A 13,793-nucleotide genomic window follows, 5' to 3' on the forward strand; every position below is an offset into this window, starting at 1 on the left:
TCGAAAGACATTTACAATACTGACAGACAAGAAGAGGAGAATGCTGTGAAATACCAGTTGGAGAGTACATGTCGTGAAGAAGCTTCAGCCGCTCTTGACCAGCGTGGTGAAGATGTCGATGGTGCCAATACAAATGACGAAGCTGTAGAAATCAACGAAGTCAGTTCAGACATCGAAGCAAAAGGCTTAGTCCAAGATGACATCCGACTTGAGACTGCCATCAACCCACTGGAAGACGTTGAAAACTCGGACAATGAGATGGCAACTCACGAAGAACCTAACCTCAATGACGGAGAGTGTATCCGCCCGTATGCAGTCGCTAATCAATTTGATGGCCACAGCGACAGAGAGAATGGCCGACAAGGAGGTGTCTTTTCCATCCAGCCCTACGCTGTTGTGTACGAAGAAGACGATGAGCCTAGCGCAGAAACAACAAGTCCTCCGTCTGACGAAACCCACAGCTGCAGTGGACAACAAGGCACATTTTCAAACGCCGGTAAGCTCAACTCCCATGTACGTAATACACTAGCTTTACTGTCGAGGATGCTACACGATGCAATTAATGGCCTATAACAGAATAAGTAACAAAATTATTACACGAAATGTTATTGGTAGAAATGGCTGAAGGAGGAGGCAATTGTACAATAAGTTTTAAGCCTTAAAGCGCTATCTCGTTGGACTGCGGTACAGTGGCGGTGCGTTGGTGTCTACCACTGTATCAAGAACAGGCGCCGCGGTGCCGGCAACAGGTGCCAACGAACGCCAATACGCCGCCTGAAATGGCTAAACAAAACTTGCATCCACTTGTTCGTTCGCATGTATAGATGATGTGGACCTTACGAAAGTCGCTGTGCTTTTGTTGCGCCAAAATTACTGTCATATTTGATGCCACTTGCAGCACCAAGGACAGGACCCCCATATCCTTTACCTAAATCTACAGAGATGTAGTGTACCTTGTGCAATTCGCTGTACTTTCTCTGTGTCGATAAAGATTCTCATGTTGGATGCCACTTTTAGCACGTAGGACAGGACCCCTATATCGTTCACGTCAAAGTGGTAGGCAAGCATTACCTGTATCCGATTGTTTGCTGGTATGTATAGATGTAGTGGACCTTTATGAAATTGTCTGTACCTTTGTTGTGTCAGTAAAGATTGCCATACTGGATACCAAGTTCAGTACTCCTATATTCTACACCTTGATTTTGTCAGGCAAACATCAACTGTATCCACTTGTATGTATATATGTATGTATGTATGTATGTATGTATGTATGTATGTTTGTATGTATAGATGTAGTGGGCCTTTCTAAAATCGCTGTACGTTTGCTGTGTCGATAAAGATTGTCATATTGGATATCACTTTCAGCACCTATCTATCCTGCACCTCCATGTCGTCAGGCGTGTATTATCGGCGTGAGTGTGGCGGTGGTGGTCACCATGCTTGGGTTAACAGCTGCTGTGCTTGCTACGTTCATACCAGCGATGCAAGTAAGCTACATGAAAAAGGCAAGTGGCAACGTTACATGTACATTTACAAATAGTGTGTGTGTGTGTGTGTGTGTGTGTGTGTGTGTGTGTGTGTGTGTGCGTGTGTTTGTTGGATATTTGTGGTCAGCACTTTAGAACCTCTGGATGGTTTGTACTGATATCTGGTATGTGGATAGGCGTTGGAAAGACGAAGGCAAATTTCCATTTTGGACCCCCTGTAGTGTATCCTTGGTACTGTAGCTGAACTTCAGGTTGTCTTTGTTTGTTTATTGTTCTGGATATGCGATGGTCTTGAAATCATGGTGGCTGGTAGCTTTTGACATCTGGAAGACGTTGTATAGGTTTTCTGCCCCTAACAACTTCCTCTTAAACTGCATTGGAATTTACTATGTCAAGCAACAAACCTGGTGTACAGGCCTAAAAAATCAGTCCCTCTCACTGCGTTAACACTGGCCAGTCGTCAACCAATCAGATTTTACCTCCTGTCACCTTTAATTGGATTTGCGGGTATAGAGGTGTGTTTTAACATTCATTTAAACGGTCCTGTCTAACTGTGGTATGAGACCAACACATCGGAAGGGAAACGAACGTAACCTTTGTACACAAATTGATACTTATGGTTAACTTCCTACCAGCCCTCTTGTATTCTAAACTACTCTTTGTTGTCCTCATATATAGACATGGCCCCACATGGTTAAGATCACGAACGCCAGCGTCCAACAAAGCGATACCCCACATGTGGACTGCGCGGCATCCCAACCTACCAGCGTTGAAGGTATATATTATTTGGTCAATACTCAAAAGTTCAAATAGGTTTTTACGTTCAACTAGAAATGCAACATTATGAATGTGCACAATTTTTCCCCCTCACACTGATGTGACTTAAGGGAAATCAATGCAGGTTTTGCTATTGCAAACCTGTAATACCAGTGACAGTGTGTGTTTTGTAACAAACCTGTCATTCTTCATATTTCTGGAATAGCTAATAGTAAGTCATATTTTCTGAACAGCTAATATTTTGCTCAAATTTGCTGGAACAGCTAATATGCTGATGTCGACCATCGGCAGTTCTGTGCTCTGATTGGTTCATTGCAAAATAAGAATAAGAAGAAAAAAGGACACACCAGCAAAACAATGTTTCTCCTTAGGGGGAAACATGATAAAGGAAAATAGTTTCATACATCTTTAGGTGAAATTCAAAGAAGTTTAGACGATGGTTAAGAAAGAATATGAGGTAACCATTTACTTGCACGTAAACAGAGACCAAAATGATTTGCCTTGATATTTTACAGGGGAAGAAAACCGAGAGGTGGAAAAAGCAAAAATTGTGTTCGGCGGAAAGGGCTCTGAGTTGGGCATGTTTCGGGTACCGAGAGGCGTTGTCGTGTCGCCTTGCAACGAAATTTTTGTAGCTGACATGATGAATCGGCGCGTTCAAGCGTTCAGCATGAAGGGTGTTTACCTCCGCCATTTTCCCACTGTCCTATCGGATAAAACCAAAGCCGAGACCATGAAACCGGTAGGCATTTCGGTTGACGTCGGTGGCCACTTATGGGTGGTTGGGAAAAGTCGTAATTATTTCGCAGGGTACATCGTTCGGTATACCAAAACGGGGCGTCACTTATCAACGTTTTACCCGTCCTTCCCAAACAACACCTTCAGAGACATTGCCGTAGACGCACGTCGCGAACGCGTCATCGTCACAGAGCACTGGAAAGACAACGCGCAAGTGAAATTTCTCCTGTTTAACGGTACCGTCGTTGGACAGTTTGGACTCCGGGATTTGCCCGTACACGTGGCGGTAGGCGTAGAGGATGTTAACATCTTCTTGTCCGACAGTACTAGCGTATCTGCCTTTGACAGGACCGGACATTATCTGTTCAGCGTTGTAGGTCCCGAGAGAAATTCGGACCGTGTGGAAGTGGTCTCGGGAATTTGTACGGACAGTAGAGGGAACGTTCTTGTAGCTGACTTATTTCATGGAACAGTTGTTCTGTTCACAAAGCAGGGTGACTACGTACGCACAGTCTTATCCAATTTGGGAGGCGCAAATGGTGTGGCAGTAGGGCCGGGTGGGCAACTCGTAGTAACCAGTGTCATGGATAATACCGTCAAAATATTTTCGCATTATTGATTTGCACTAGTTCGCAAAGTGTTTTAAGCTAAGGGCACAACCCGCCGTACGTGCAAATACGTGGGCAAAAGGATGGGCAATCTTTTAGGATCCGTAAGTGGTAAGTACCGCCTCCGTACGAACTCGTAGGGAATCCGACGGACTTTGGAGCACGCAGACACGCCGTAAAACTTTACGTGCAAGCAAAAATTTGTATACCATCGGGCTGCGGATTCGCCCCCCGTACGTGCCAGTACGGGCGACGCGCCTGCCCTGTACAGCCTGAACGTTTTTAGAAATACGTGGCGGACGTGGCCTCCCCAAAAAATGTACGGACAAATTGCACGTACGGCATGTTGCGCCCTTAGCTTTACTCTCCTGCCTCTTGTAACCATCCACATTTGTCTATTCAGTAATTATTTTCACTAAGATTTGGAATTGACTCTATTTGAAAACGATTACAGCTATAGATGTGCAAAGGTTAGGTGTGACAGGTCGTTCAGAGTACAATATAATATAACCAGCTGCTGCCACGCCGTACTTGTTCCAGCGAAGCTGGTGTATTGCGCAGACTGATGGCAATACCGGTAATAATGAAATGAAAGTTCGTTTGCAAGTTTATGCCCGGAGGCTTATAGCAAGTACATAACAGAAACATGTAACAATGGATAGTGATAAATATTATTGTAAAAAGAGACCACTCGAATACTAGTGTTGGCTATTTCTAAACAGGTTGGATTTGAGTTCCTTGTCGTAAGCAGAGAAAGACGAAAAGCCCCACTTTTTCTACAAATTGTGTATTCTGTGATTTTAAGAGGAAAGTGTCTTTCTGTTCGTAAGTGAATGTCGGGAAGTTGGAGTATGCCATTGAAAATTCTCTAAACAAACTGATTCTTTCGGTTTGATTAAATGGACAGGTTATACAGATACAGATACAGATACAGATACAGAAGCTGGTGCGTTTCGCCCAAGGACAGTTATACCGGTCATACAGATACAGATACAGAAGCTGTTACGCCGAAGGGCTTTTATATATATATATATATATATATATATATATATATATATATATATATATATATATATATATATATATATATATATATATATATATATATAAAACGTTACCTGCTATTTACTAATACAGAAGCTGGTGTGTTACGTCCAAAAGGCGGTTATACTTGCTTTTTAATCATTGAACTATAGTAAGTCGATTGCAGCTTTGAAATTGCTTCGCACATGATGATGTAAGAGATTGTCTAACGTTTAAGTTCACTCAAGCTAGAGTTCAAAATGAAATGTTTTCACACCTTGTAAGTAGTAGTAGTAGTAGTAGTAGTAGTAGTAGTAGTAGTAGTAGTAGTAGTAGTAGTAGTAGTAGTAGTAGTAGTAGTAGTAGTAGTAGTAGTAGTAGTAGTAGTAGTAGTAATCGTTTATTGAGAAATCCGTATCACTACACAGTCGCATTCCGAAGGCTGAATTGTTGTGTGATATTACAATATAAAGAAACGTACTATTTCAGTATCTTAAACATACAAATCACTAACAATGAAGATACTTATAACAACAGCGTAGTCGGTGCAGATGTATACATGATATCGGCCAGCGAGGTCTTAAAATTGATATAGAGGAACTTTATTGCGCGACAATTGTAACAGATACAATAACGCATGGCATTCTGTATGTACATGGGAGTTGTACTATGTACTGTTGCAAGAATCTAACAACTATATTAGGGGCATATGACATACAGTGGAATTGTTGAATTAGGTCATAGAAACTTCTGAACAGTTGTGAATGATTATTTTTTGTTTGTTTGTTTATTTGTTTGCACAAAATGTGCAAAAAATACACAAACAAACATGATTAGACAGACCATGTGCGGAATGGCACTAACTTTATAGCGTTCAGTTCTGCATCTAGGGATGTCCAGCTTGTTAGCAGAGCGGGTTTGTCAGCAGCTGATGTTCTTTCTTGTGAGCGGTAGAAGTTGGCGGTACTGTTCAGACACTAATTATAAGAGTGATTTGGCAAACTTAAGAGTCAGAGTCGAACGTCTGTAGTAGAGAGATGACAGTCCGAATAAACACACAAGAACAAGTTCCGTACCGCTATTGCTTTAATCTAGTATATATATATATTCATAAGTATTAGCATACGCTAAGTACCAATCTAAGTAAGGCTAGTACACATTGTATATTCACCAAACTAACTATAGCACAAACCCATACAAAAGTAGATTATGAAGAAGAGTTCGGGGACTTTATACCTCCATGTAAGAGTTTTTATCTAAAGTTCATGCAAATAAATTCATAATTGAATCGCTAATTAGTCCCACCAAAGAACACTCAGTAAACAATTGATTTACAGATTACATAGATAATTTCAGAAAAGACAAGACTTTCACGTGAATTATAGAAAAGTTCATTTCTTTAGCACTTTAGACTACCTATGACTACAGAATACAGCATTTTCTTCTCACCTTCAATAATTATAAAGAATTATGGTAATATTCAACAACAGGTATTATCCCCAACCCCCCTACACACACACACACAAAGGTATTTTGCTTCAGGATAATTCCCTGGAAGAGACGGCCGCTACATCTAGACTTGAGGGCGTGCAGCCTCCAATTAAAACCCGAAACGAATGACCGTAGGTAACATACTACGCAACGTATTTAAGGTTTCCACGTTGGGAAGCCAGAGTCTAACATCTGTTTAGGGATTCCTCTGCCGCGACAGCTGTTCTCTACATTAGACAGCGTTCCAATACATAACCTTATATCTGCTTGAAGATAAGCTTATTAAAAAAAACCACATGGCCTGTTCCACAAAACCATGAATATAGGGATGATTTCTAAAATTATTACATTGATTCTAAAAACAGCTACCGCGAAAAAAAGCACAACGTGCATCATTGCGCAGGTACATACAGACGACATGCCAAACCACATACTAATGCGGAGAGGGAACATAGAGATAAAGATGCGAACACTCATCACATTGACAACTACAATACTCCGTCGGCGGAGGTTACCCTCCGTCACAGAGTAACAAACTGTGGTGTGCCCCCTTTAAGAGGGGCAGATATAGGACAGTAGCATGTTTACATGGTTCTCTATAACATCCTGGGGTGGATGCATGTTAGCGTCATGCCACATAGACTCCGACATGTCCCAAACGTCTAGGATCACAACGTTTAGGTCTTTTAGAATTTCTTTCACCTCCAACAAAAGTTGGTACGCATACCAATCACTGTTTTCCACAAAGTGGGAGAGATCTACGTGGTTGTTGGTATTACTTGTTCGCCAGACGACCATAGTTTCGGGAGAGCGGCTGTGCAGTCTTTCTATGGCATGACGAATACCCCAAACCCGTGCACGGAATGTTTCGATGTGTTCGGCGGTATAGTGGGCCCATAAACCTACAACTATCACAACATTCGGTCCTCCCACAATGTCGTCGATATTATCAGCCACATAATTGATCTTATCAACTTCTATCATCTTTTGTGCGCTATTGAGGTTTCTTGGAAAGTTATGAAACGCAAATTTCAGTTTCATATTATGTTCTTTGCTTACTGACGTTGCTCCGTAAAAGATATCGCCTTCATGACGTAAGTTCATGAATTGTTTTAGAAATGCCCACCACTGTCTGGTGGTAGAATCCCCGAAAAAGAACAAAGATTTGTTTTGCAGACAATTTAACATGAATTGGGTGGCGGGAAATCTTCTTGCTCGGCACCGCAGTGAATACCAGGTTCCGTTGAACCAGTAGCCTTCTGATGCGGTCTCTGGTAGGCGGGGTGCACAGAGTGGCAGAGTCTTTTCCGCAACTTTGTTGGTCAAACCTGGAAAAAAAGACATAAATATTTCCGAAAATGATTTCATCAGGTTATACATGTTCATTTTGTATTGTATATCTATATGTCTGTGGCCACAATACCAGCCTCGCTGCCTAGTGCCCACAGTGTATTGTTTTGTAACAACCTGAATAAAGAAAGGTTCTTAGAATGAGCCAAGAGCCATAGACAGGGAAGACAACAGGAGGGTCTGGTGGATTAAGCAGAGGGTATGGATAAGACAGTCGACCAAAGTGATGAACCGGGATGAGGCCAGGTGGATACAAACTTTTCTGGGATTGTGTTATCGCTGCAAAAGCGTTGGGAAGGGGGTCATTAACCCCAGCCAGGGAGAGATTGTGTAAACACAGGTTACACAATTAGGTAGTGCATGAGACTTCTAGATGACATAGACACTTACGGCGGCCAGTAGCTCGGATTTTGATGCTGCTCGTCGGCGTTTCTTCAAAGCTGATATCCCTACCATGGAAATCAAAAGAAGTTCTTGTTAAAGCCACAATACTGCATGTGGCAAACAAATGTCTGTCTATCACAATTAGCAGTTCAACAAATGATAGCATGCAAATTAGAAAATAGAGCAATAAAAGAAATGGCTGCATGTCCGTCAAACATTTACAATATTATGTTTTTATTTTGGGACTGTGGGATCAGTTTACGCTACTCTAAATTGCTACATCCTTTCGGTGCAGTACACTATTTGTGATATCTATTATTTGATCTTATATCTGATATAATATTGTGTGGTTTTGGGGGAAGCTAATTTTATGAATATTGTCTGTTTATGAGTATTGTCTGTTTGCCTCATTGACCTCGTTTTCGATCTATCATGGCGGCTGCGTGAGAAAGGTGTATTACCTGACTGGGAATAGCTTTTTTTCATCTGCAGTGAGCATCTCATCCTGCACTGCTGAAGTACCCTTACTGTCACGGTGACACCCTTTGATGGAGCCGCAGCGACTTGGAGGTCTCGGCCGTTCGCAGTAGAACGATGCATTGATGGCAGGTTTGGAAAAGTCACAAACGTCGTGAAAACTGTTGCTTTTCTCGACATTATTTGTGCAAGGCGTCCACTCCGAAATGTTCTTGTTTTCGTCCAGAAAGCTGCACACCATGATTCGCCTTGTCTGCTCAGTGTCTCGGATTCTTTTCAAAACCTGCACAGCCTCGCTAGAGTGTATAAGCTGGACTGAAACTGAGAGTTTCCCCGGCCAACTCAGCACAAAACTGGCGATGTAAGTCCCGTTTTGAAAGTCTGTGACCCTTCCCGTGGTGCTAGCCTTCACCGGCGCTGTACTGTACAGCTTGGTTCGAAGAAAATCACCTCCGTACGATTTCGCTCTACCTTTTGAATCCCTCGCAACGATTTTGATCAGAAGTTGTTGCCCAACTTGATAGACCGGTTGAGGGTTGACCACACTGATGACAAAGCTTTGAGTGACCAAACTGAAGTCGACTGAACCGTTTTTGTGACGCCACTGAGATATAAGAACGCCTTCTCGCTTGTTGTTACCTGCATGTAATGCAGGTATAGTTTTCAGTAGCGTGGGAGTGTGTGGAAGGGGCGTTTCCGGAGATATATCTTTCGATTGAGCTTTCAATAGCGGCTGGTAGTTCCTTTCATTTGTGACACTGTTTAACTTCCCCTGCAAAACAATTATAGCTTTGACGTTACCATATTTTGTGCAAATTATTATTCTACGTAACAGCCATTTAAAGAACTTATGTGAGAGAATTGAAGACAAAGAAACAACATTTGCAAGCAAATACAGCATATTTCATTCATTCTCCTTCCTTGTACAAAAGCTGGTATCGTTTGCAGAAATGGGCCATTCAAATGTTGCCACTCCAAAAATAAAAATAGACTTTTTTAATCTGACCCACATGCGACAATGGGCTCTTCGCAAATACCACAGTGAGAAGTGGGCTCTTTTGAATTACCCTTTCCATATTTCCCAATGTGAAAACTACAGCCATACCGAATTTCAGCAACCCGAATTTTTGGCCCATCACACATCCACATATGCATCGACATGCTAAGTTGCAAATTGAAATACATTTTTGATCTGAAATTAGCCAACATTTCTGTTTAGTCTTACCTCCTAACGCAACTTCACGTTCATCAAGAGGTAACCTATATCCGTTGTTTTATAAAACTCAATGATTTTAAGATATTGCAGTTTGACACCATCGTCCGGTGACTTGATATCCCAAATAACGTATTTTCAAAAATAACGTATTTTTTTAAAATAACGGAGATAGGTTAACCCGCGGATAAAGGTGAACTGGCATATATCCGTGGGAATCACCTGATAGAAGATGGAGACGAGACAGGCCAAACAAAGGAATACAACAAGCCACAGCTTGAATTTCTCCATTACAACCACTGGTGCTTTCTGAAAAAAAAAAATAGAGATTATAGAGGCATTTTTGTAAATATAAATTTTCCTCAATAAATATGCAAATTAAGAATACATTTGCATGATTCTGTGTCGAAGCTACCTGCAGACTAAATATTATGAATATCCGTCGTTCCTGTGTTCAGTTATTGTCCTTGAAAGATTTTGACCAAAAAAATGCCCCTGCAGTTCCAGAGCAAGCTGCTAGGTGGCCCAAAACACACACCACTTCTTCCTTACATCACAAGCTATCTTTCACCCAAAAAAATCAAGACCATGACACGTCCATGTCAAAAGATACAAAAATGTAAGTTCCGCTGCAGTATCAAGGTCATATACAAGGGGGCAAAAAGTCGACCTTGACCTTTGTCTTCCCAGTCCCTATCCACATACTAAATATCATTACAATCTATCCGGAGGTTCTAAAGTTATGCTGACAACAAATGTCCGAAAACCGAAAAACACACAGAGTCACTGACGTAGGATAGTGGATTCTATCCGAAATGTCTGACCGTTTCCAAAACCATATCCGGTTGCTTGAGTAACTACTCTTTGGCACACACACAGAGACACACCCAAAATAAACATACAGTCTCCAAGCCGACATATTCCTAAACCACACAGCACAGTTTACTCTTGGATGCTTTCGCATGCGACTTTCTAACCAGCCTTACTACTCTATGTGCACGCTTTCACTACGAATAAAACGTAGATCATACTATATGATGAATAGATATTTGAAAAACTGGAAAGCGAGAATGCACCAACGATTAAAGGATATTTACATTCAAACATTTAGAACCGAAATACACAATGACAACCGGGACAAATCTTTCGGTAACAAATTACGAACCTATAGATTATTCAAGACTTTTTATAAAGAAGAAGAATATCTGATGGTGAAAAACATACAGCACAGAGTGGCTGTCACTAAACTCCGGATTAGTTGCCACAAGTTACATATCGAAACTGGAAGGCACAACCGCACCCCTCTGCAGCATAGAGTCTGCCAATTTTGTGATCTACAACATGTAGAAGACGAACAGCATTTTATTTTACACTGTAAATTGTACCATAATGAACGGATTGTGCTTTATGAATATATCAGAAAAGAGTTCCCATATTTTGAACATCTTAATGCAACGGATAAATTTCTATTTTTGATGCGCCTAGACAAACCCTGTATATCAAACATTATATGTTCTTATATCTACACCTGTACAAAGAAGTGAGAAGATGTCGACCATCCTGTTAGCTTAGTACCTTCAACTAGTTAAATTGTATCCTGTTTTTTTTTTTCATATCTTTGTTATTCTGTTATCAGTCATGTCTGTTATCAGTGACCTGTACCTAGCCCATCGAGGCATGAATGTACAATAAAGGTCTTTCATTATTATTATTATCCGGATGGTGCGATATTGCGGAGTTTAATATCCTACTGCATGGACCGCACCTGTTTGGCATTTTGAGATTCCGCGCAATTAACAAAAGTGTGCGGGTATCCGATGTGCAATGAACTGGCTTCTACTGTATACATGAATAGATATTTCTAGATATGACAGTTTGCGACAGGTGGTATGAAAACAATCAACTATTGTGACGCACACACTTAATAGCCAAGGCTCCAGGTCTAGAAATGCTTCAGAACATACATTTTGATATGACCTTCAAAACCTTTCAGGCGAAGTTTAGGTCAGCAGAGAAATCAGTGTGGCGGTTGGCCTCTCTGTTTGACAATGAAGGCTCATTCTCATTGAAATGTCATGAATGCTGTCGCCTGACTTTACGACTTGATATTGAGCAAATTATAGACAGCATGACTCGTCCCTTTGTTTTTCCACAACCATGGAATGTTTTACAAAAGATGCACCACAACATTCATATTGGTTCATGGTTTTGAAGTTTATTATAGCCTCGGGTGTTATTTCAACGCCTAAAAAATGGCTGTTGCCTGAGAGGATACGAAGAATTCAAATAGTAGCCAAAAATGGAACAATTCAGTTCCCAGAATGATTGTTCAGCAGATGAAACCAGCTACCCAGGCCCTCTGTCCGATCACGTCAGATCGCTACTGTCACTGATCTTGGAGGCTGTATGAGGAGGTTTATGCCTGTCGCCAAATTCGGTAACAAACGTTACCACCACGAGTACGATGGTTTCCACGGTTATATTATCCACCTATAAAACTAGAAATGGCCGTTTATGTGACGCTTTCATCATCATCGTCATTGACTGCCATTTATATCCCACTTTGCTTACAAAATGTTGTACAGAAATGACTGTAACAAACGTTACCATTGTTTGCTACTTTCTAAGCATTCTGTCTGAACCTTTGCAAAAATGCTGCCCCATTTATGAATATCCATAGGGACGTCAACTTATGCCTAAATGATGTAGCCAATAATGTTGTTGCCATTTTTTGGCTATGGTTAAAAGAGGAATTTCCCTAAACAGCCAGGTAGTTTTCACTGAAAATAAAGCTGATTTAGTTTTCGACCAAAAAAATGCCATTTTGACATTTCAATGAGAACGAGTGATACACCATCTCAATTGACTCTAACTTGTCTATGGGAACAATGACAAACAGACTAGCTTGTGATCTAAAAGTAAAGTCAAGGAAAAAATAGATATAGTTTCTTTATGAGATACAGGTAGACCTTGCAAAATTTAGGCGCGTATTTTCCCAACTTTGAGAGCCACACCCTGTTTATTTTGTTCGTGAAAATTGAATAATTACCGGCGTTACAAGGAAAAGTTTCGACAACTTAGTATCCAATTAAAACAAAAGAAGTACTAGTAGTAGAATGACATACCTCAACAAACTAGGAGCAAAATGTTTTTACGGGTTGCAGGTACGGACCACCGCGGCTATCTCTGTAGTGTGCAGGTGAAAATAGCTAGGGAAACCGGTTGTTCTGGTTATACATTAGGACGGTTAGTCTCTACTAGGCCCCTTGATTATAGGGACAAAAATTTCCCAAGGGAGTTTGGCTACCATAAGAGTACTCTCCAAGCAGAGGTTAGGCTCCGGCTGTTTTTTAACGTTTTTTTTTGTCGTTTTGATCGGGCTTTCAATTTTGCATTGTTTCTTGAAGTCCGCCAGCCAATAGCTTTTGACAATACAAGATACAATAGAAACAAGAGTTCGTAGACCTCAGGCCTGCATGAAATGTATTGGGTTTCTGTAGACCTATTGTGTATTTTTGCCTTTTTGTCTGTGGTACGTGGTTGGAAAAATGAGCTTTTTACTGTGTTGGTTGTGCACCATGCAAAAGTCTGACTCTGAAATTCCATTTTCTGAATTTGTAAGTTTGGACAGGGATGAACATTACTTATTTTGGATTTCTTAAGTATGTAACCAACCACAGTACTTTGAAGTTGTTGAGATGCTACCTTTTTTTGTCTCAGATGGCCCATGCACATGTAGTTACTCTGTCACATGATATACTAATATCTTCCTATTTCAATGTACTGACCTAATGCAGCTGCTAAGTCTCCTTGGTTTGTGTTCTTCCAATGATATTCATTAAAGATTTATTTCTGGGGTGTTATTCACTTGACATCGGAATGTTACTCGCATAATTTGACCAATGATACTTTTATCTGTAGTTCCATAGACATTAGACAACATGAATAGTGGTAGCCCCCATGCAGCAGCAACAGTTAGTCCCCAGGGTGGTATGATATTTTCATTCAATCCATCCAACCCAAACCTAAATCTCCTGTAGTATCTAAGCCAAATTTAACAGCATAATTTACTATGAAAAATGTCCTTGTCAATCCCATTTATAGATGGCAAGCTGCTGGCAATGGAAGCTTTGAAAAGTTCAGAAGCTGTTGTAGTCAAAGCAAACACCCAGCAAACATCCCCACAAACCAATGAGCAGTTGCTTAGAAGGGGAATTTCATCATATATTTGCCGCGACAAAATGC

General features: G+C 40.9%; 1 protein-coding gene across 1 annotated transcript; it reads right to left on the reverse strand.

Moving 5' to 3' along the window:
* Positions 1-5,404: 5,404 nt before the first annotated feature.
* Positions 5,405-12,758, reverse strand: LOC118423544 (NXPE family member 2-like). Its single transcript, XM_035831730.1, has 5 exons — positions 12,674-12,758; positions 9,771-9,857; positions 8,320-9,107; positions 7,865-7,923; positions 5,405-7,452 (listed from the first exon to the last, which is right to left on the reverse strand). The coding sequence occupies exons 2-5, from the start codon at positions 9,837-9,839 to the stop codon at positions 6,677-6,679; spliced, it is 1,692 nt and encodes a 563-aa protein (XP_035687623.1). The 5' UTR covers positions 9,840-9,857; positions 12,674-12,758; the 3' UTR covers positions 5,405-6,676.
* Positions 12,759-13,793: the final 1,035 nt, after the last annotated feature.

The sequence above is a fragment of the Branchiostoma floridae genome, chromosome 9, assembly GCF_000003815.2.
Source record: "Branchiostoma floridae strain S238N-H82 chromosome 9, Bfl_VNyyK, whole genome shotgun sequence".
Lineage (NCBI taxonomy): Eukaryota > Metazoa > Chordata > Leptocardii > Amphioxiformes > Branchiostomatidae > Branchiostoma > Branchiostoma floridae.

What these genes read in the sequence shown, in the direction of transcription:
- LOC118423544 (XM_035831730.1), bottom strand. Translation starts at nt 9,839, where the DNA reads ATGGAGAAATTCAAGCTGTGGCTTGTTGTATTCCTTTGTTTGGCCTGT. An exon ending in AAAAAGCTATTCCCAGTCAG is followed by an intron (nt 7,924 to 8,319) that starts GTAATACACCTT and finishes TTTCCATGGTAG; the next exon opens with GGATATCAGCTTTGAAGAAA. An exon ending in AATCCGAGCTACTGGCCGCC is followed by an intron (nt 7,453 to 7,864) that starts GTAAGTGTCTAT and finishes CTTTTTTTCCAG; the next exon opens with GTTTGACCAACAAAGTTGCG.